This window comes from Belonocnema kinseyi, chromosome 2 (genome assembly GCF_010883055.1).
Source record: "Belonocnema kinseyi isolate 2016_QV_RU_SX_M_011 chromosome 2, B_treatae_v1, whole genome shotgun sequence".
Lineage (NCBI taxonomy): Eukaryota > Metazoa > Arthropoda > Insecta > Hymenoptera > Cynipidae > Belonocnema > Belonocnema kinseyi.
In genome coordinates this window covers 73,506,379-73,530,435 of record NC_046658.1, presented here as the reverse complement: position 1 = coordinate 73,530,435, position 24,057 = coordinate 73,506,379, and the positions used below count along the sequence as shown (strand labels likewise).

The window sequence follows — 24,057 nt, the reverse complement described above, 5'->3', positions numbered from 1 at the left end:
TTTATTGATAGATAAATATAACATTAGAGTCGGGCATATCTTAACATCGAAATGAATTTTTCTTACAAAAACGGCATTCGGAAAAAAGATATTTGAGTCTGAAAAAACTTTCACTGCCATTATTGCGACATTCTGTCATAAAAGGCGAAGATTGTAAACGTGGGAATTTAAAAGCATAGAAATAGAAAAATTATGAAGTTAACCGCAATTAAAATTTAGTAAAATGTGATCTTGTATAAACTTGGGCCAAGCGCAGCCCTGTTGGATGGTAGGTGAAAAAAAATATTATCACTTGAAACAAATACTTTATCGAAGCAGAGGACATGAAATGTTTGGATTTTGTGCGGGCAGGCTTTGGGAAATTTAGAAATTAATATTTCTATAAGGGGACATCACTTTTTTTAAAATCCGCATATGAAACAAATAACTCGGATTAATTGTACAGAAATTTAATATGAATTTAACTTTACGCGCCAAAGAAACCTGGTGAATGATAACCAACCTAGCCAACAATTTTAAATTTAAAGGAAGGAATACCTCTTCTTCACAAATATCTACTTTATTATTTAATTTTAAAGCTTTTTGAAGTGATATAAAATAATTTTAAAATACACTTGTGATTAAGAAATAATTATGTTTTCTAAGTTATTAAAAAATAAAGTTTTATATCGTGCTAGTGGTATTATTGTTTGGCCCTCGGTATGCAGACATCTTGGAATTCTCGTACCCAATCAGAAGTACTTAATACTACGTGAAGTCATGCTTACGATCAAACTCTCTCTTTCGATCTCAAACGATAGAAAGAGGTTTCGAAACCCAGGGTTGGCAATGTATCGTAACTCCGGAGTTTTTGACAAAGAATACGTTTCCTCTACGCCATAAACGTCAAATGTGTAGAAAAATTAGAAAGTTACGTTTCAAGATGGCGAAATATAGCTAAATTGTACATGCGCCTAACCTCACTTTTTAAATTAATTTGTTTTTATTAATTAAATCCGTCATAATAGTAAATAAACAAGAACATATAAGTAATTATGTCTGTAAGGGGGAAACCTACGTTATCCCATAGCATAATTTGAATTTCGACGATAAAAAGTACAAAAAACTGTCGCAAAATGTTTGCTACAAAAAATTACAAATAATAAAAAAAATACCTAAATAATTGTTAGTTTTTTCATGTAAAATGTATTTTTTACAGTGAATAATTTTACAATTATACGTGAATACAGGTTATCTTATAGCATATTCGGTTATCCTAGTTATCCTGCACTGGCGTACTCCAAGAGCACTCCGGTCGCTCCATCTTACTTCTTTCTTCTCACTCCGACCTAGGTCGGAGCATGATCTAATGCTAATCTAAGCTAAGATCGTGGGTCGGAGTGCTCTTGGAGACTGGAGTGCACCAGTGCAGAATAGAATAAACGAATTCGCTATTATAGTGATGCATTATTCGTTCCCAACCCTGATCGCATATCGCATTCTATCTCATATGGTAGAAGGAGAGGTCCGATACCACGCCAAAAACACGAAACTCGAGGTAGTTTCAACTGCCTGGCTCCTTATTATTACTCCGTGGTGATTACCTACTGTTTTCTATAGTCATTACTAGTGTTTACACATCAAAACTCGCACACACATGCAGCCACAGTCTCTAGATTTTATATTTATAAAAGCAAAAAAATATATCTCGTGCACACCCATAGGCTTATTAAATATGCATGTTTTCTTGGCTGTGCTAGCAATGGCTAGCAGTGAGCGTGCGATGGTGCCATGTATGTGTCGGTTACAATGAACAAGTTATTTTGCCTTATTATTAGTAGGATTGTGAGTGTGCGATAGATAATAAAGAGGCAGGGGTGAATATGGTGCTGGTAGTGACAGGTGTGTCGCGCAACGTCGGTGGCTCGGTTCTTCCTCAATTTTAACGAAAATGAGCTAACTTTCCTGTGATTTTAGTGTAAAATATACCCAAAATCTACAGTAAATATGGCGAAAGACGATGGGGAAGATCTTTTGCCCGACAAAGATGCCGCGAAGGGGTTTTACGCAAAGTACGAACCTAAAGAGATTCTCGGAAGGTTCGTCACATCTGTTTTTCTTTTAATTAACGCTATGATTTCATTTATATAGTTCGGATTGCATTGTGACGTCGAATAACAAAAATCATTTCACTTGCAATCGCCTAATGAATATGGAGTTTAAAGAAAAGGCAAAGGAATCCATGAAAGACTAACCTTAAAATTATGTAATTCACAATGTCATTATCTGCCTATTTTTTTATAAAAATAATCAATGAGGCCAACGACACATGCTTTTTGTGTAGTTTATTCCTGTACGTGTAGTTGTTATATCGAAAAAAGCTTACGTCGTTAATTACATTTTTCTTATTAGTACGCTTGTCCAAACGTACTTCACAGACTGAAAAAAATGTTTTTGCTTTGTTACAATCACTGAATTTTTTCTCCCAAAATGCAGTATTTTCCCAACGAGAATAGGTATTCGGAACTTCTTTATTTTTATTTGACGTAATATATACTAAATATCTCCCGAGTGTCGCTTTTAGTAAATTACTTCTTCACATTTCACTTTTGTAATATCTTGCAGTGTTTACACGAAAAAATTACATTAAAAAAAAACTTTCCTGACCTCAATAATGTTTTAAGTCCGCATGTAACTGATATGATGGCCTTTTGATATTAGCAGAAACTTTTTCTGGGAAGCCCCACCGTTTTTATCATTTCACAGTTTCTCCTTTCATAAAAAAAAGCATCCTGTAAGTTTTATCGAAGCCTAACCATTTTTGAGGCCAAAGAAATGTTCATGTTTACTAAATAGATTAACGTATCTATCATTGTGTACTATTTTTGTAGCAAAAGTAACTAGCAGAAGTTCCGAAAAGTCTTTATAAGCCTTTGTTTATTGAGGCGGGTAAATAATGTTCTTTTATGCTTACAGATTACGCGTGATTAATTATTTATCTATTTGCAAAGAGTTACATTGATATGCGAAATTCTTTTCTGCTTTGATAAATTATTCTTATGTAAATTATAATTTTCTGTTAAAATTAAATTCATGACCTTTGAAGTGACGCGCCTTTTAACAAGTGCATTCTATATTATGAATTATTCTTACAGTCAAATTAGGATTTCTGCTAGAACAAATTAGCTCCAGAGCGAGCTTTGTCTTATAATGCTTGTATGGATATCCTTTTGAAGCCCTAAAAAGTTCGAGTCTTATTTCTTAATGAATTATTTGTTGTTAACAAATAAAGTGAAATCGCAACAATTTCTTTACACTTGTGAATCATATGAATTTATTAATTAACAGTGTGTGTTTTTCAATACGGTCAAAGCGATAATAACTTCATTGTTGGAAAAAAAATCACGATCGGGTTTTTGCTATTGGATTCTTAAATTGGATAGTTGAAAGTATCCAAATTTTTTTTTCAGAACCTCAAATGACAGATTGGTGGGAGAGCACTTTTTTTAAACATTCATGTTTTGTAAAAAAAATCTGTTGAGTTCAATTCCGCTGAAATATCTAACAGATTGTTCATCTTCAGGAAAAAGTATATTTAAGCTGTCAATAAAATTGTTCCCATTGTTTATGAGAAATCGTTCTAAACAATCATTTTCTTTCCATACTTCCTGCTAATAGAAAAATATAAAAGAAAATGTATAACCTTCAGGAAGGTGGATTTTTATTTTATATATATATTCGTTTCAAAAAAGTATTATTTGAACAAATTTTATAAACAATTTCACAGAACCTCGTTGGTAGCTGTAAGTATGAAAAAATTTTATGTTTATTACGATTTGTTATAAGCTATGGGAAAAATGTTGTGTATATCTTAAACATACTTTTTCCTGAAGATGCACAATGCGCTAGATATTGCAGCAAAATTGAGCTTAACAGATACTTTTTTTTTTTACAGAATATGAATGTTTACAAAAAAGCGCCCCCTCCCCTCTATCTTTTATAGATTCTGAAATCTAAAAATATATTTTTCCATACTTTGATTTGAACTATTCGTTTGAGAATCCAATAGCAAAAATCCGAATGCGACTTTTTTGCAACAATGCAAATTTGTCATCATTTTGTCTTCCCTGAAAAATGCAAAATGTTTATTAACAAATTTATTTAAAACTTATTCTATGCTCTAAATAATAAGTCCCATACGCTTTTTACCTATCTCTTATTCAAAAGTAAAAATCCAAGCAAGCGTGTTGAGAAAATGTTGCGATTTCAAGTTTTTTGTTAATAACAAACAATTGATTAGGAAATCAGCTTCGAACTTTTCATGGCTTTAAAACGACTTCTATCCAAACATTTGAAGGCAAAGATCTCCTTGCTGCTAATTTGTTCCAGCAATTGGTCTTTTTCGGCTAATTTGTACTATTGTTAGATTATTACAAAATAGGTAAATTCAGTGCAAATTTCGAAAATAAAGAACGAAATATTTCGCAGGGGGATTTCTTCTACTGTGAGACGGTGCATAGAAAAAGAAACAGGCATAGAATATGCAGCGAAAATAATAGACATAAGTAATGAACCGCACGACGGCACAGATGCACACAGTATGAGGGAATCGACTATGCAAGAGGTGCAAATACTTCGAAGAGTGGCTGGCCACCCTTTCATAAGTAATTTCATTTTTTTGAAAACCTCATCAAAAAGTGAGAAATCTTCGATAAAGTGCTTTTAATTGTAAATTAATTTATTCCAACAGTTGAACTGCACGACGTGTTTGAATCTAATACCTTCATCTTCCTGATATTTGAGCTTTGTAAAAATGGAGAGCTATTCGATTACCTTACATCAGTTGTTACGCTATCGGAGAAAAAGACTCGATATATTATGAGGCAGGTGTTTGAAGGAGTTCAGCACGTTCACAATCAGAAAATTGTGCACCGAGATTTGAAACCAGAGAACATTCTGCTGGATGACAGCCTCAACGTCAAAATCACGGACTTTGGTTTTGCTAGAATTTTAGAGCCTGGTGACAAACTTTTCGGTTCGTGTTTGTCACTTTCTCTTTTTACTTTTAAGTACTAAATTTAAAACGATTAGTGAAAATATTGCAGGGGTTTTTAAATATTGTATTTTTTAGATCTATGTGGAACCCCGGGTTATTTAGCTCCAGAGGTGCTTAAGTGTAATATGTTTGAAAATGCCGAAGGTTACGGTCAAGAGGTAGACGTGTAAGTGTTTTGAAAAATTATTAAATATTTGTGAAACTCAAGGAACAGGATCTATTTTTAGAAAAATTAAAACCCACAAAAATCAGTAAACTCTCACACATGTGCTTATAATTCTGAACGTTGAAATTAACGAAATTTGTTATCAATTCTTTTCTAAAATAGAAGCAGTGCAAAAATAATATAGTTCATTATATTGAAAATAGTTTTATCTGTAGTGGAAACAATATGTCTACATAAAATAGAATGAGGAAAATATATTTCCTTCATGTGAACGTTTAAAACTTCAAGTACATATTTCAGATGCCCAAATCGGGACTGGTCTTTAAAACCGTCTTTTGGCTGTCATAACAAAATATTCATCCACGTGGAAAAGAGCAACATTGCACGTGGAAATCAAAACGTTATTTTTGACTGTACATATCTCGTAAACCGTAAGAGATAAAAAAAATTGATGTCATTTTTTAGTCTTAAGTAACCATTATCCTAATTAAGTATCAATCCATAAGTCTAGGCGTGATTTATTTTTGAAAATCAGTTTTTTTTTACTCTCACAGTTTTATTCCAATGCCCTGCAAAATTATCTCCAAATTTTAGCAAAATCGGTTAATATGAGTCCGTGCACCAAAGACCATAGAGTTTCCCATTGATTTAACATTAATATGAAAAAGAAAGTCCCGATTCTTATTCCCTGAAGTATTCTCAACAAGAAAATCTATTAAAAATGTTGTTTGTATTTTTTAAATGATTTTTTTTGTCGGATTGACGAAATTGCAAATAGAAGAAATTACAAAAAATGTTATATGTAATTGAAAAGCAAATAGATGGCACAATTTCCTCATGACAACCCGATTTTGGTGACCTTTTTCAGTAAGGGTGTTTTGGATTTTTTTTTTGCTGAGGGAGGTTTCCTTATCTACCATTTTTTATATTTTCTTTGATATGTTAGCAGTTGCTAGGGGAGTAAAAAGCCGCATTTAAGGATCAGTCCCGAATTCCTCCCTCTATAAAGGAGTTTAGGGCTTGGTATTTTTTATATTTTGGCTTTATTTAATTATTTATTTCAGAGTCTATTTGAAACAGTTTAGAATTTCTTAGAGCGATTACTATGAATAAAAATAAGAATTAATATGCGTAGGCTTGGCGCAAGACCTCAACTCTCTGATTAAAACATGAAATGCAACTGATAATTTCAGCTGGGCCTGCGGGGTTATTATGTTTACTCTATTGGTTGGATGTCCACCCTTTTGGCATCGGAAGCAAATGGTTATGCTTAGAAATATCATGGAGGGCAAATTCTCATTTACATCTCCAGAATGGGCAGATATAACTGGTAAATTGACCACATAACTGATATTATTTTCTTCAGTCTAAAGTTTTAACTTTCCATTTTCTATAAAAACTTAAATAAATCAAGTTTATATTTCTCTTTGCAGACGCTCCAAAGGATTTAATTAGTAAATTGTTAGTCGTCGATCCAAAGAAAAGGATCTGCATACGTGAAGCGCTGGAGCACTCGTTCTTCCACACAGTGGTGAGTGATTTGATTTTGCAAGATCACAGGTTCTTGTAAAGCGTCAGGACGCATTGCTTCTTCCTCAGTGTGTATCACGACTGGACCTGTTGAATGAATTCTATTAATGCATGCTCGTCGAGTAAATTCTTTTTTGTTGTTCACAAATAATTGTTATCATACACAGTATTTTGAAATCATTCTTTTCGCAAGCTTATACACACCTTAAAAATGTCTCATCAAGCTATAAATGACCATTAAAGGACTTTATTATTTTCTTATAATTGATTCTTAATTTTTTCTAGGTTTAAACTTACCTGTTTTAAATTTAAAAGTTATCTTAAGTTATTGCCTTATTTATAAGTGTACCTTACAGCTGTGGGACCAAGACATCGCTCCCCTAAAGCGTTCACTGTCAACTAATTCGCGGCGTCTGAGTAGGATATCTCAGTTAGCTTTGGTAAATTGTATTACTATCATTATTTTGTTTTTCTGAAATTTGTCGAGTTGAAAGAAGCTTCTATCAGTCTTACTTACCTTCTTCAAATTAATCTCAGTGACTTTAACAAGCGTGTTTTCTGGAATGTGTTTGCATAATTTAAATATATATTTTTTGTCAATTCTTTACATTCTCTTACGTGCAACTTTTAGCTTATTTTTTTCAGAAATTATGCCGCATTATTGTGCCTAATTAATCAAACACAAAGGTTTCAAATGGAACCAATAACTGAAGACAACTATTTACAAAAACATAGTATTCCAACCAGTTTGAGAATACTGACTGATTATACAATTGTTTTTAGAAACTCTCAAATTTATTGGAACTATTTAACTAGTTGAGAATATAATTACGGTTGGTTTTCTTTAAAGCACTGTATTTAAGACATTTTTTAGTCAAGATTTTCACGTACACATTCGCTACATTTGCTTATACAAGTAGTTTCTCTCTTCCTATCGCAGAATAATTCTATTAACACCTATTCTTAAGTTTTTGTAACACTTTTACTCTTTCTTTATTGCTGCTTAAATGGATATTTCCCAGGGTTTGTTTCTAATTTATCGTATAATAAATTAACAATAGATAACCAAAAGGGGGAAAATTTTTAAGTGGCTGTGAATAATCATATTAAAAAATAATTGTATTTGTAATATCATTTAGAAAATTTTTCCTCAATGTCTTAATGAAAATAGGGGAAAAACGAGTAGCTTAGAAAAATCTTTTGGCCTTTAAATAAATAATATAAATGAAGAATAAATTGAACCGCTGGCGACCAAAAGGGGATGCGCCCGAAACTCCGCACAAAGGTTTGGTTTAAAAAGTCCAGCACACAATTGCATGACTACGGCGGCCTTTAAATATAGACAGTTTTGATGAAGAGGAAAAGTTTCTTAACACCAAAAAGTAGAATCGCAGATACCGAGAATTTTTTCATATCGAAAATGTGGATTTTCACATGGTAGCAAAAATAATTATTTAAACATTATTTTTAGCCATATAAATGACTTTACGTTTGAAATTTGATAATGCAGAAAAATGAAATGTACATTTATGAGAAACACCATTATAGGGGTTCCTAACGTCGCTGAATTCGAATCTGTACTCCGAATTTTTAAATTGCAAACGTTAAGCCATTTATATGGCTAAAAATAATGTTTAAATCATTATTTTTGCTCGCATGTGAAAATCGAAATTTTCGACATGAAAAAAAATCTCGGTATCTGAGATTCGCTGTTAAAAAGCTTTTCCTCTTCACCAAAATTGTGTATCTTTAATGGCCGCCGTAAGCTATGCAATTGTGTGCTAGAGTTTTAAACCAAACATTTGTGCGCTGTTGTCTTAGTTGGCCCCTGGGCCATATTTTTTCCAGGTAAAATAAAAAATTTTTAATATATCCCAATAGGAAATTTTGGTGTGCATATTTTTAGTGCTTTAAATAAATGTGAAGACTCTTAGTTTTCGAAATCATCAAGAAAATGTTACTTTTTATCTGCAATCGCAAAACACCAATTTTTTGTGTTCAACTCGCCATAAGTTCTACAATAATAGAAATTTTATAATAAACATGTGAGAAAATATGCACCATTATATAACGAAACTAACGTTATTTATAGACTTTCAATGAATTGTCACTACAACGCCACTAAAACGCGTACGGGACAGCGCCGAGATCTTAAATCAATCGTGCCTTTAAAACTATAAAACATAATTACCTGATATTTTCTAAAAAAAACTACCTTGAATCCTAAAAAAAGTTAAGTCGACCATTAATTTGAATTTTCAGAAAATTCGTAATTCTTTGAAAATTCGATAAATACCGTTAGTTTTTTTATATGATGGTGCATATTTTCTTAAATTTTTATTATAAAATTCCTATTACTATAGAACTTATGGCGAGTTGAATACAAAAAATTCGTATTTTGCGATTGCAGAAAAAAGTAATATTTTCTTGATTATTTCAAAAACTAATAAAGCCATCGCATTTATTTGTAGGACTAAAAATATGCACAATAAAATTTCCTATTGGGATATGTTATTAAAAAATTAAAATTTGACCTGATAAAAAGATGTTCTAGGAGCTAACTAAAACGGCGGCGTTTCGGGCGTATCCTCTTTTGAACGCCAGCGGTTCAATTAGGAAACAGAATGTAGGACCAGATATAAAAAAAATCTTTTCGAATTTCATAATTATTCTGCAACTTTGAGGGGTTGACAATTCGTAAAGTCAGGTGTTCACCTTCGCTAAAGTCACTTGCGTTTACACGGGAAAAAATCTGGGCGTAGGCGGGTCGCAGATATCATAGAACCAACATTGTCCGCGTGGGTTGGACCTCTATCGGTTCAAAAATGGAACTATGGTGGTTCAATTCTTCGGGGGCCCGCTTCATCGACTAGCGAACTCACAACGTATCAGTGTCCATACAACATTGATGCTGCGGATGCGGGACCAGAGTAATCCCACACAGGAACAGGTGCTGTTCAATGCTGGTATACCAGCAGTTCAGAAGAAGCGTAACCCGATGCGCTAACGCACCGCGGGCTATGTTACCGAACTGCTGGTATACCAGCATTGAACAGCACGCGTTTGCCATGTGGGATTACTCTGATCCTACATCCGCAGAATAAATGTTGTATGAACACTAGTACATAATGCGTCCGCTAGTCGAATCAAGCGGACTCCCGAAGAATTGAACCACCATAGTTCCATTTTCGAACCGATAGAGGTCCACCCCTCGCGGACAATACTGGTTCTATGGTATCTGGTTCCCACCTCCGCCCAGATGTTTCCACCTGTAGTTACTGGAGTTCACGTGAAGTCACTGAAATCAATTGAAGTCAGTGTACACTCCATCAGTCGAGTTTTGAACCCCTCGTGTAACTTTTTCTTCTAAATTTAGAAGATTGAAATACGTATTTTTAATGCATTCGTGTGAATTAATTAAATATTTTATGTAGAAGTAGAAAAATCAAGGTAAAACTAAACTTTGTATGCTGTACGTAAAATTATGATCTATTTTTCAGAGATAGTTCTACTTGAAGTTTATAAAGACTTTTACTTTAATGCAGGAACTCAAGGCAAAGTCATTTAATGCAAGGAAGCGATTTCAACTAGCAATTCTTTGCGTGCGAGCGGTTATTCGCATTAAAAGATTGCACACAACTCCAGAGGCTCTCTCCATTAGCGTGGCATGTGAAGATCCGTACAGAATCAAGATTTTGCGCAAGGTACGTTTGCTTTATTGTTTTCTTTCAGTAGCTAAATAGATTTTACAAATTTCGAGAATTCACTAAATTCGGAATTTTCGAATTGAAAATATTTATTTTGATGTACATATTCATAAAAATACGATGGTCAACCATTAATTCAGGTGCGAACATCTGTTTCTGAATTCTTTTAAATTTTCTTGAATTTCTTCGTTATCTTAAATTCGGTCGAAATCTTTTAAATTTATCTTGAATTTAGATAAACAAGTTTATTTCTATTAGAATTAATTTGTTGGTTTTCAAGTGAACATTATGTTTCAAGGAATAAAGCAAAGCCTGCCATATTGAATCGCTTGGGTTTAAATACCAGGATGGCTAATTTGTCAAATTAGGCCCTCATTAGATTACTTGTTTACATTCCAGAGAATTTTTTTTTAAAGGCCACTTCAAGTAACTGTCAAGGATAATAAATTTTTAATTGTTTTATTTCGTTTATATACGGTTCTATATTAAAAATCTTACAAGATTAAGATTTGCCTAGTATTTCTATTTTTTCAGTTGCTTCCCTCTGACTATTATTTTTTTAGTTACAAATTTTATTATTTGGTTACAAATTCAACTATTTTTTTCAAAATTAATTTTTTTAAATAAAAAATTCATCTGTCTTGGAAGAAATTTCATCGTTTTTGTATAAAGATGCAACTGTTTGGTTGAAAATGACTCTTATTTGGTTGAAGATTCCACTATTTTGTTGAAAATTCTTGCTTTTTTGTTGTTGAAATATCTACAATTACATTATTCGTTGAAAATTGTTCGTTTTGAATTAAATATTCAAGTACTAGGGTAAAAGTTGAACTACTTTGTTGAAAATTTATTTTGTTTGATGAAGGTTAATCTCTTTGTTTCAGAATTTAACTATTTTCTTTAAAATTCATGTCAATTGTCTGATCAAAGTTCGTCTTTTTGTTCTGAACATTCAACTATTTGGATGAAAATGCTACTGTTTTTGTTGAAGTTCAATCTTTTTTCTTTAAAAATTGCACTATTTGGTTGGGCTTAAAATCAACTTATTTTGCTAAAAATGAGTTTTTTTAAAAATTTTCTTCAGATATTAACTATTACATTTTTCGATGTGAATTTATCTATTTGTTTAAAGTTATATTTTTTTAGTTGAAAAGTCAACTCTTCTTAAAATTCGTCTTTTTGTCTTGAAGTTTCACTATTCGTGTGAAAATGCAACTTTTTTTGGTTAAAGTTTAATTTTTTCTTTGAAATTTGGACTAATTAACTAAAAATTCATCTTTTTACGAAGCAATATATTTGGACATGAAATTCATCCTTTTGGTTCGTCGTCTAAAAAATTCAATTATGTGGTTGAAAATGCAACTTTTTTTGTCGAAGTTTATTTATTTTATTTTTTGAAATGCGACCATTGAGTTGATAATTCAACGATTTGCTTAGGAATTCAAATATTTTGTTGAAAATTGATCTTTTTGGTCTTTTTGGTTAACGATTTTTAAATATTAAAATGCTGGTCTTTGAATATTAATGGCCAGGGAAAATTAAAAATTGGTCAGATAAGCGTTAAACGCTTATCTGAATTAAACTAAAACTAATTTTTCTGGCAACCCTGATAGAACACTATAACAGCCTGGCATCATTACATTATCGTTTTTCATCGCTCAGGAAGCGTAACATGAATACTAATATCGATTGCTCTGCAAATTTTTTCTTCCCATTACATAAAAAGTACTTTTTTCATACTGTGAAAGGTAAATCATTTCATAGTAATTTCCCGAGATATTTATCTGAAGTTGGATAAAAATGCTGCAAACAATTGAAAACTACAATTATCCGACGAAAGATAATTTTTTCCGTCTCGTGATAAAAATTATCTCCCGTCGGATATTGTAGTTTTCAATTGTTTTGCAGTGTTTTTATCCAACTTCAGATAATTAATATCTCGGGTATTTACTGTGGTTGATCGATTCGCCTTTGGTCAGACAACTTTAGAAATTAGAACAACTCATTGTCTCTCTGGAACGTTAAATTTGTATAATCAACTATACAAAGTCCTTTTTATCACATTTGCATGAACTACGTAAGATTTACGCTTTATTAAGACTTTGAAAATTATCCGACCCACTAATAGCCACTTCCTCCCCTACTTTAATAGTTCAATTCTTTGCCAAATTTATAAAAGTTTTCCTACAAATTTGTAAAAATAATCAAATCAAGAGTAAATTCTACTCTTTAAATCTAAATAAAGATCAAGATTAAATATTATGTAATTGCTGCGTATTCATACAAAATATTTATTCACGCAATCTTAATTTTTGTGAGTCAAAAGACAGAGAGTCGTCCTTAACCTAATTTTTTTAAAAGGTACAACTTCAGATTTCAATTAGATATACAATGGAATATAAAGAAATCTGAATGTGTACCTGATAACAAAGGAATGTTAATGGCGAATTTCGGAATTTTGAACTTTATCCACTAGTATTTTTTTATGTTTTCGTATGGAACTATATGTTCTAAAATCACTACATGTATTGTATAAAAATATTCACTTGAGTTCAACTCTTTACTAAATCTATGAGAGTGTTACATAAAATTTGGAAGAATCATGAAATTACGAGAAAATCCTACTCTTTAAATCTAAATCAAGAGCACGACTAAATATTATGTAATTGCGGAGCATTCGTGCAAAATATTAACTCGTGCAAATTTTTGGGAGTCAAAATTCCGAGATTCGCCATTAACATTCCTTTGTTATCAGGTACACATTCAGATTTCTTTATATTCCATTGTATATCTAATTGAAATCTGAAGTTGTACCTTTTAAAAAAATTAGGTTAAGGACGACTCTGTCTTTTGACTCACAAAAATTAAGATTGCGTGAATAAATATTTTGTATGAATACGCAGCAATTACATAATATTTAATCTTGATCTTTATTTAGATTTAAAGAGTAGAATTTACTCTTGATTTGATTATTTTTACAAATTTGTAGGAAAACTTTTATAAATTTGGCAAAGAATTGAACCTAAGCTTTCGAAATGTTTATTTTGCTCGAAAAAAAGTTTAACTTTAAAACTAAATATTTTTGGACTCGTTCATTAAAATAATGTTGACCCACTCGAATTCCACGCAAATTTTCCAATCTTTTAAATGATTCTGCTTCCAAAAGTCGTAGATTCAGTTCCTGCACAGATATTCGTTTTTGAAGTGTGGTATTAATTTTCAAACTGTCAAAGGGAATGTGTCAAAACTTTCTGTCAGTAGTTGTACCTCGAATTCAACTTGTGGCATGATCTAGGAAAGCTGTAGCAAGAATCTAAAATTTATACCATACACGCTTATAAATTTTTTGTCACATCTTGGGAACCCGTGATTATTTTTGAAGTTTTATTAGCTTAAATTAAATGTAAGACTTCGAAGACTATGTGGCATACATTTTAGATGTCAGCATTGCTATTTAATGTTACTGTATTCCATTGACTGCATAAAATCTTATAATTTTTGTTTTCGATAACGTCAATATTTCCCCTTAAAATGACATGAATTTTTCCAATATTTAACATATCAAGGCTTTAAAATAAAATGTTTATGACAATTCTTTAAATAGATACTGTAAAAGGTCCAAAATGTAAACTTTTGTTGAATTACGAATTTCGTTCGAAATAAGCCCAGGGTAAAATTACCAACATTTATTGATACTTTACAAATATTTTAGTTTAATTAAAAATTTGTTTTATTGTAACAAATTTTAGAATAGTGGGAAATGATTCGAAATTTTTGTTTGGAATTTGAGTAGTCAGTCTGAATTAGAAATATTGAATAAAAATAGTTACCCTAAAAAGTAGGAAAATTTTTCCAAATTTCTGATAATTGCAATGAATTATTTGCTGCCTAGGTTATCGATGGTTGCGCGTTCAGAGTATACGGTCATTGGGTTAAGAAAGGCGAAGGACAAAATAGAGCAGCACTTTTCGAGAATACACCAAAGACCGACCTGAAACACCTTTATGTCACCAACTTGAGTAGATAGCCAACATTGCAGTCGACCGAAACTTAGTTGAATTTCTCACCACTTTGTCTATTATTAACTACTTTTTTCTATTAGAGAATTTTCTAATAACTAATTGTAAACAATTTTCGTGCATGTAAACATAAAGAAGATGGTGCGATTGAAGAACTTCCGAAGAATAATTTTGTGGCCTCTCGTTAGTCCTTAGGACATGTGATATTTCCTTGACAAATTTCGTGTTCGAATTTCTAAATGCAGATAAGAGCAGAAAGCGTATATAAATATTATGCAATGCGATTTTGGACTAGTCCACCAACTTAAAGTATCGAAACTACGCAATCGCCTAGCAAAAATGTACTCCTGGCCATCACTCGATGATAAAAATGTGATTTGGATCTTATAATTTTATAGAACGAGTAGTGATCAGTGAGTGAATTGAGTTTTAAAGGAAATGTTTGAGTCTTGCACAAGTGTTTCAAACTTTTGCATAATCTATTTAAAATTTCTACTAGGTGCTATAACTTACTTTGCAAAGATGTTATTAAGTATGTAATTGCTGGTTTGAGTCAGCATTAATTAAACCTAATGAAAATTCGTAGGCTGAGAAAATATTTTTAATGCTTTAAAACGATATTGCTGTCATTTTACAATAGATCTCTGAAAAAATATTGAGCATATAAAAACGTAAATGAGCCATAGGTTATATAGTGACAATAGAAGATTAAAAACCTCATTAAAAGCTTTATTGGAAATTCTCCAAGGTTTTTCCTTTGAATTATTAATAAAACAAAATACAAAAATTTAAGCCGTTTTTTTTAGCGTTTACCACTACGAACTTCGTGTTGTAAATATGTAGTTATATTTATTGATTAGGACTTAGCTTTTAAGAAACAGTCTCCCAACGAATGGCACTACAGTATATGTAATAGTTTTTTGTGTGTTTTATTAGTTTACAATTTTAGAATGATTATTACTCAAATTTATCAGGACAATCTTCTCTGTTAAAATATTGTTGTGCTACTCGACGAAGGTAAAAAATTTCGATTATAATCTGGATTTAAAAGACTCTTTACGGTGATTTTATTATTGATATTATTGATGATTATTTCAAAATAGTGAATCAAGTTTGTTTCTGAAAGATTGTACGATTGTCGGTTTTACAACGATAATAGATTTGTTTTTTGAAAAAAAGAATTTATGTTTACCTTATTTATAAACCTACCTGGTGTTTAATTCAGAGTTTCTATTTTTAAAAGTTATTTATAGGGCTTTTTCACTGTATATATCAATTTAACTATTTATAAACGTATACACGAGGCAAGTAAACAATTTAAAATTATATACTATAATAATAGATTGATTTTCATTTTAATGAGCGAAAAAATTAAACCTATTCCCTTGAACTTGAAATACGTGAAAATATCCAACTCAAACCAAGCCTTTTCTTTATACCTGCTTTCTGTTCGGTTACGATCCCTAGCGAGACTCAAAGCGGGAAACTAACGGTTCACTCTTTGAATCGGTAGAGCCGATTTGTGGCCCTCGTTCAAATGATTGAAAATAAAAGTAAAAATTCGAATTGTGGCCCCTGGTCAGTCCAAGACTTCAAGGGACGCATCCGTTTGGTCCTTTTCCCTTATTCACTCGAAGTTTCTCACCTTATTTCTCCTTTTATGGTTTCGCAGGCTAAAGATTTTTTCACCCATAAAAAGTATTTGTTATTTATTTTAGGAATAAGCCTTGGATTTTATGAAAGAAAAAAAATTGTAATTATTATCGGACTTTGAATACGAAAATTTGTAATTCCACTAAAATTATTGGTCTGATATACTCCTAAGCATTTTTCACCTGCAATAATATGCACATGATTTTTTTCTAAAATATAAAGAGAACATTCTTCATGCAGCATACATTAAAAATATGTGTACTGGACGACAGAAAAATGTTGAATTTAGAAATACATACAATTCTGCGTTTTTATAAGTTTCGATAAGTTTTGCTTAACGATTTGATAAAATTTTTATTTGCCGAAAATAAGACTTGACAAGAATAGAAGATGCTTCGTGCAATCGGGTAAAATGGGTAAAATTGTATACGTTTAATGTAAATAATTTTACCCTTTCAATTTCCAAAATTTAATCTTAATTTTTGTATAGTATTCTTATTTTTCTTACAAATTCCAGAAAATAAAGTTTTTCGTAAATAAATTATTTAAGGCGATGCGGGCGTAACCTTCAGATGAAATGAGAAGCACTAAGAAATGTTTGTCTAGTTGTAAATTTGTATATTTATGAACACAGCAAAAACAAGTTTGTTACAAAAAACTGATTATTTAAAAAGTGCTGCTAAAGTTTCAAGGAATTTAAAAAGATTGCGGCAGAATTTTAAAGATTTCAAGGTACAACAATCTCGCTTTCAGCCACATCGTACTCGGCCTTCCTAGAACTGCTGGCTCCCGCAGTTTCTCACGAGAGCAGGGATTCAGCGGTTGTGACATTATAGGTATATATTCCAATTAGAAACGAGTCAGGCGGCCCTCACTGTTAACGTTTCTATCCCTCCGAAATCAGTCCAAGGCTGTTTGAGGGCAACCCCGATACTGGACTGAAAGCGAGAGTTTTAAAATATCTAAAGGAATTTTTAATAAATTTAAATAATTACAAGGGATTTCAAGGTATACTTAAAAATTCCGATTAATTTTCTAGATCTTTAAAGGTTTAAAGAGATTTAAAAGGATTTAAAATATTTTAAAATATTGCACGGAATTTTCATATGATTTAAAAAGTTTCAAGGGGTTGAAACTATTGAAAAGAGTTTTAAAGATTTCAAGAAATTTTTTAAAGTGCCAAAGAAATTTTGAAAAGCTTTCGAAATTTTCAAGACTTTTAAACGATTAAAAATATTTTAGGGTATTTTAAAAAACTTCAAGAAATATTGAATAGATTTAAATAATTTGAAGAGATGCCCAAGGCTTTTAAGGATTTCAAGATATTTTTAAGTATTCCAAAGAATTTTCAAGTGATTAAAAAAGTTTCAAAGGGTTTCAAAAGATTGCAAAGAATTTGTAATATTTTAAGATATTTTTAAAAGTGCCAAAGAAATTTTGAAAAGCTTTAAAAAGTTTCAATGTTTTTTAAAGGATTTAAAAAGTTTTAAGGAGGTTCAAAATATTGCAAAGGATTCTAAAGATTTCAAGATATTTTTGATAGATTTACATGATTTGAAGGTATTCCGAAGGATTTTAAGGTATTTTTTAAAATTCCAATAAATTTTCTAGATCTTTAAAAAAGTTAGAGATTTCAAAATATTTAAAAGTATTATTTAAAATATTGTAAGATATTTAAAAATATTTCAAAGAATTTTCAAATGATATAAAAAGTTTTAGGGGTTTCAAAAGATTGCAAAAAAGTCTAAAGATTTGAAGATATTTTTTATAAATTCCAAAAAAAAAATTGAAAAGCTTTAAAAAGTTTCAAAAGTTTTTAAAGAATTAAAAACATTTTAGGGTATTTTAAAAGACTTCACAGCATTTTTAATAGATTTAAATAATTTGAATACATTTCAGAGGATTTCAAGGTACTTTTAAATATTTCAATGAATTTTCTTGATCTTTAAAAAGTTTAAGTATTCTTCAAAATATTGAAAAGGATTTAGTATATTTTAGGGTATTTCAAAAGGTTCCAAAGAACTTTTAATATGTAAGTTCAAATGATTTAAAGGTATTCCAAAGGTTTCGAAAAATCGTAGGGTATTTTTAAAATATCCAAGGACTTTTCAAGGGATTTAAAAAGTTGAAATGATTTAAAAATCTTATGAATATATTTTGATATTTTGAAAGATCCCTAGAAAATTTTAATAGATTGACATCATTTGAAAGGCACCAAGGAGTTTTCAACACTTTTATGGGAATTCAAAAGATTTAAAATGTTTTAGGATATTTTGAAAGATTCGAAAAGATTTGTAATATATTTCAATAATTTGAAGGGATTCCAAAGAATGTTAAAAATTTACGGAAATTTTAAATGTTCCAAGGAATTTTTAGTAGCTTTAAAAAGTTCAACAGGCTTTAAAAATATTTTATGAAATTACAAATATTTTAGGATATTTTAAAAGATTCAATGGAATTTTTATAGATTTCAATAATGTTATGATATTTCACAGGAATTTGAAGACTTGAGGGTTTTTTTAAAATCCCAAGTAGTTTTCATGAGGAATTTTTATAGATTTCAATAATTTTATAGTATTTCAAAGGGTTTAAAAATTTTTAGAGTATTTTTAAAGATTCCAAGGAATTTTTAATATCATTCAATAGATTAAAGGGATTTGAACGAATTTTAAAGATTGTAGGGTACATTCAAAAATTCAGGGAATTTTCAAGAGTTTCAAAAAGTTAATAGATTTCAGTAATTTTCAGAGGTTTCGAAGGATTTCAAATGTTTTAGGGTACTTTGAAAAATTCCAAGCAATTTTCAATAAATTTCATTAATTTGAAAGGTTTCCAAATTATACGAATGATTTTAGGGTATTTTTAAAAAATCCAAGGAATTTTCAATTGCTTTGAAAAGTTTCAAGAGATTTCAAAGGATTTAAAATATTTTTGGGTATTTTAAAATATTCCAAAGAATTTTTAATAATTTTAACCCTGCGACATATTGTAATATGTACATGTATGACACATTGCCCCCTCAATTTTTAATATTATTTAGATACTTTTGAACAAATTACAAGAAAAATAGCAACCTTGAAGTATTTTAGAACATCATTTGACATTAAGAAACCTTGATATTTTTGTTAACGGAAGGGATTTTATAAATAAACAAAGTAAAGAAATACAGCCTTTTTATGCGTTAAGTTTAATTGCTTAATGGGTTTTCGTTTTTTGTCGTTGATTACGAATTTGCGCTCAAAATAATTAAGCGAAGTAAAAACCCTCCGAGGGCCCACTTTGAAACCCCCAGTACGAATTTTTAGATTTTTTGTTCGACATATTGCATCGGTCATTTTCAAGTTTGGAACTTAGACTTCAGATATGTAATCAGTACGTCAGCGGCTCACAATACCCCGATAATTCATTTTTAAATCACGGAACTTATTTTTCCGTTTCTCATATTAGAACGGCTATTTTGAATTTTGTAATTTTGACTTCAGAATCGTAATTCGCGACCCACAAAATCTCCGAGAACTCATGTTGAGCCACCGGACTGATTTTTACTTTTTTTTTGTATGGAAGAAAAAATGTATCCTTCATATGGTTATAAGGCCTTCTAAGGATTTGAGTGTATTTTGAATAATTGATTTTTTAAGGGCCTTACAAAGTTCCAGGTGATTAAAAAGGACTTAAAATATTTTAGGGTATTTTGAAAATATTCGAAGAAAGTTTTAATATATATTTCAATAATTTAAAGAGATTTCAAAGGATTTTAAAGATCTCAGGGAATATTCAAAGATTCCAAGTAACTTTCAAGAGTCTTAAAACATTTCAAGAGATTTCAAAAGGATTTGAAACATTTTTGGGTATATTTTTAAAGATTCCAAGGAAATGTTAATAGATTTCAATGATTTTAACGGATTTGAAAGAATTTTAGGATAATTTGAGTAATCACTAGGATTTTTAATGAGTCTTACAAAGTTTCAGGGGATTTAAAAAGATCTGAAATATATATGGGGATTTGAAAAAAATTGTCAAGAGCATTGAGAAATTTCCAAGCGTATTTAGAAGGTTTCAGAACATTAAAAATATTTTAAGGTATTTTAAAAGATGCCAAGGATTTTTTAATAGATTTTAAAAATTTCAAGGGATTTCAGAGGATTTTGAAAATTTCAGTAACGCTCACTACCGTCAGAAAGTTTATGTAGATTTGCTTTGGTAGACAAATATTTAGTTTGAAAGTTAAAAGTTTTTTGTATTAAAATGAACCTTTTGAAATCTTTGGTTCAAATCTGTCCAATCTAGAAAAGCCTTCCTGAAAATTTGGAACAATCATAAAATTAAGAAAAATCCTACTCTTGAAGTCTAAATCAAGAGTGCGAATAAATATTATGTAATTTTTGAGTATTGATAAAAATATTTACTCGTATAAAATTAATTTTTGGGACCCAAAAATCCAAGTTTCGTCGTTGACGCTCATTTTTTATAAGCATGTATCTAATTCTTTGTATTTTAAAAGATTCCAAGGCTTTTTCAAGAGATTAAACATTTTTAAAGGAATCTCGGAGGATAATGAAAAATTGTGTAGGGCCTATAACGTTGTAGGATGTTTGACAAGATATTAAATGATTATTCCAGATTTATGATGATTTCAATCATTTTAAGGGATTTTAAAAGCCCTCAAGGTATCTCAATCAACTTTTCAGGGTTTCAGGAAATATTATTATGTTTCATGTAATATCACGAGATTTTATAATATTTGAATGATTTTCAATGAATTTATTCCGAAAAATTGAGAGATTTCGTAAGATTTCAAAGATTTTCAAATATTCCAAAGTATTTCCAAAGACTGTTAACAATTAAAAAGGATATTTTAAAAAATGTCTAGGAGTTTTCAAGACTCTGATACATTTTCAAGAGATTTACAAAGTCTTGGAAATATGCGAAATAACTCAGGTTATTTTTAATAGAATTCAATAATGTGAAGGGACTCAGGATAACAGGGAATAGAATTAGATTTCATGTAATTTCACGACATTTTATAATATTTTAATGGCTTTCAATCAATTTATTCACAAGAATTGAGAGATTTCGGAGGATTTCAAAGATTTTCAAATACAGTCGAATCTGGATTTAGTGATTCTAGAATTAATGAGAATTGACGCTGCGTGACGTGGATGAGTGAGGGGAGTTGCGGTGAGATGTGCAGGGTCACTCAGGCGTGACAAAGAAGAGAGTGAGAAAATAGCTCCGAGACTTACTGTATGTACTGTATTATGATCATGAGCAGCCTCAAAGTCGACACATTTGACTTTGTTCTAAGATATTTTAAAAGATTTTTTAAAATCAAAAATGTTTAGGATATTTTCAAAGATTTCAAGGAATTTTCAAGACGTTTGAAAATTGTCAAGGTATTTCAAAAGTTTTTAAATTATCTGAAATATCTTAGGGTGTTTTTAATAAAATTCAATAATTTCATGGAAATCCAAATAATTTAAAATATTTCAGGGCATTTTAAAGAATTTCGAGGAATTTTCAACAGCTTTAAAAAGTTTCAAGGAATTTCAAAGTTTTTCAGAGGATTTTAATGTTTTTAACGTATTTTAATATATTCCCAGACATTTTCAAGAAGTATACAAATCCAAGGGCTTTCCAAGGATTTTGATGATTTTAAGAGACTTAAAAATATTTGTATGCGGTCGTAAAGGATTTTCAACAATTTTGGAAGTTATGGAACGATGTTTACACGAACTATAAGGTTTAAAGATATTGCAAAGGATTCAAGCAAATTTTATTATATTTCCAAGGATTTCACTGATTTTAAGGCTTTTAAAAGCTCATCAGGTTTTATAATGAACATTCCAGGATATCCGGAAATATTATTAAATTTCATAGAATTTGGGTGTTTTCATATTATTTTAATATACAGTGAAACTCCGAAATAGGGCTCCCCGATACAATTCTTCCGAGAATTGAAGCCGCGCCGCAGGTAGGAGTAAAAGAGGTGTACGGCGGTCAATCAGGCTTGAACAAACAAAAGCGTTTTTATCCGGAGTAGACCTATCTCCGGTTTGTTCCTGCCCACCGCCATCCCCAAAACCCGTACAGTATCGGGGTTCCACTGTATTTCCAAGAATTTATTTACAAGAAATTATGGGGGTTCGTAGGTTTTCAAAGATTTGAAGAGATTTTCAAATATTTTTTGCAAGTAATTTGAATTTCACAGCAAACATGGTTACAGAGCAGACCTTTAACTGTTCTAGAACACAAAAGAACGTGTTCTACAACAGGTTACGAACATGTGAGTAACAATGTCATCCCCCATACGCTAGAATAATTCTGTAACAGTTCTAGAACGCTGGGATAACCGATCTGTAACATTTCTAGAACAATTGTAGAACTCAATTACAAATGTTGTATAACAAATCTTTAACAGATCTAGAACGCTGTGACAACCGACCTGTAACAGTTCTAGAACTTCGGTATGCTGCATTGCAAAAAATCTAGGACAATTCTATAACAGTTCTATAACAATTCTTATAACAGTTCTAGAACTGTTATTTATCAAATATGGAACAGTGTTATGTACCCCTCACAGCAATAGGATATCCCGAGATATTCGATTTGATCCCATTTATGTCCGGGATTATTCCAGGGATAACCCGTTGGAATATCCTGCGAGGCAGAAATTTTGATATCCCCATGGATATATTTTGATCTGGTATAGCGCATGCGCAGTCCCGACTAACAAAAATTATGCGTCCGAGATATCCACATTAAGGATATTCGCAAGGGTCCGTTACGCCATAGTGTTAGCGAACTATTCTTTGTTCCTAATTTGTTCTAGGACACACTTGTAACAAAGGTTCTAGAACTTCGATATTACATAGTTCGAGAACAGTTCTGTCACAGTGTTCTAGAACACTGTTACATTTTTGTTCTAGAACAGTTCTATCACCATCTCGTAACAGCTGTTATAGAACACAGTTCCTTTTTTGATCTGGAACAGTTACAGAACATGTTTGCTGGGTTATTTTGATTTTATCCTGACTTCTTATTTTTAACATGAATTCTTTTGAATTCTTTAGAATTCTCTTCAATTCTTTGAAGTTTCTCAATTCCATGGATTTTTTAGTTTCTGCTCAATTCATCTCGAATTAAATAAAGAAATAATTTAAAATTGTCTCTAATTCACCAAATTCTTTTGAATTCCCTTGATGTTTCCGGAACTTACTTGAAACTTACTAAATTGAATGTATTTTTCATATCTTGGATTGGTTGAAATTACCTTAATTTTTTTTTTTAATTCACACCTTGAATTTGTATGAATTTAATCGAATTCTTATCATTTCTCTGAAATTTCCTGTACTAAAGTATAAAAAGTGGCCGTAACTTAGTACTTTTATAGGTTTTTCTATTGCGGGCTGCAACTTAGTAGCAGTAGATTTTTTTTCGAAAATACATCTCATCCTTTCAACTATCTAACCGAAATTTTCCAATTTAGCATTAAACCTTACAATTTCTCTCTCTACAGTCTTTTCTCCAGAATTTCGAAAATAATCCCGAGTGAGTATTTTTGGCGCGTAGTGCATCATTTTAGCGTTCCAAGTTTTGACGTCACCTGGCAAGATGGCCGTACACCGAAGGCCAAAGGTTGCATTTCAATATATTGGACGAAACTTGATTTTTTTTAATTTCCACGTAAAAATGTCTTTACTATAAGTGTTTTGGGATATTATTTTTATTTTTCCAAATTTATTAAACCTAATTATAACATCGTAAAAAACATGTATATATTTTGTAATTAAATTAAACAGATTTTGAAAAAAAATATTCAAAAGAACTTAGGTTGAAAAAAACATTCTTAAAAAGATATTACAAAAATAAAGTTCTGTCTCATGCACATGGTGCCAATGTTTGTCCCTCGGTGTGCGGCCATTTTACATTTTCCCCACCCAACCTAAA

The 24,057-nt window shown here is 30.9% G+C and overlaps 1 protein-coding gene across 2 annotated transcripts; it reads left to right on the top strand.

Moving 5' to 3' along the window:
* Positions 1-1,598: 1,598 nt before the first annotated feature.
* LOC117166835 (phosphorylase b kinase gamma catalytic chain, skeletal muscle/heart isoform) lies at positions 1,599-15,240 on the top strand. 2 transcript variants are annotated; one of them, XM_033351170.1, is made up of 9 exons: positions 1,601-2,078; positions 4,468-4,643; positions 4,730-5,014; positions 5,111-5,201; positions 6,395-6,531; positions 6,635-6,732; positions 7,088-7,171; positions 10,277-10,435; positions 14,331-15,240. In XM_033351170.1, exons 1-9 carry the CDS (start codon positions 1,987-1,989, stop codon positions 14,463-14,465), a joined length of 1,257 nt encoding a protein of 418 aa, XP_033207061.1. In that variant the 5' UTR covers positions 1,601-1,986; the 3' UTR covers positions 14,466-15,240. The 2 variants fall into 2 exon arrangements, with proteins under 2 accessions (XP_033207062.1, XP_033207061.1); XM_033351171.1 differs by lacking the exon at positions 7,088-7,171 and having other exon boundaries at positions 1,599-2,078; positions 14,331-14,465.
* The last annotated feature ends 8,817 nt before the right edge of the window (positions 15,241-24,057 follow it).

Coding starts and splice junctions, on each gene's coding strand:
- LOC117166835 (XM_033351170.1), top strand. CDS start 1,987: ATGGCGAAAGACGATGGGGAAGATCTTTTGCCCGACAAAGATGCCGCG. Junction 5,202..6,394: donor TACGGTCAAGAGGTAGACGT/GTAAGTGTTTTG, acceptor TGATAATTTCAG/CTGGGCCTGCGGGGTTATTA. Junction 6,733..7,087: donor ACTCGTTCTTCCACACAGTG/GTGAGTGATTTG, acceptor TGTACCTTACAG/CTGTGGGACCAAGACATCGC.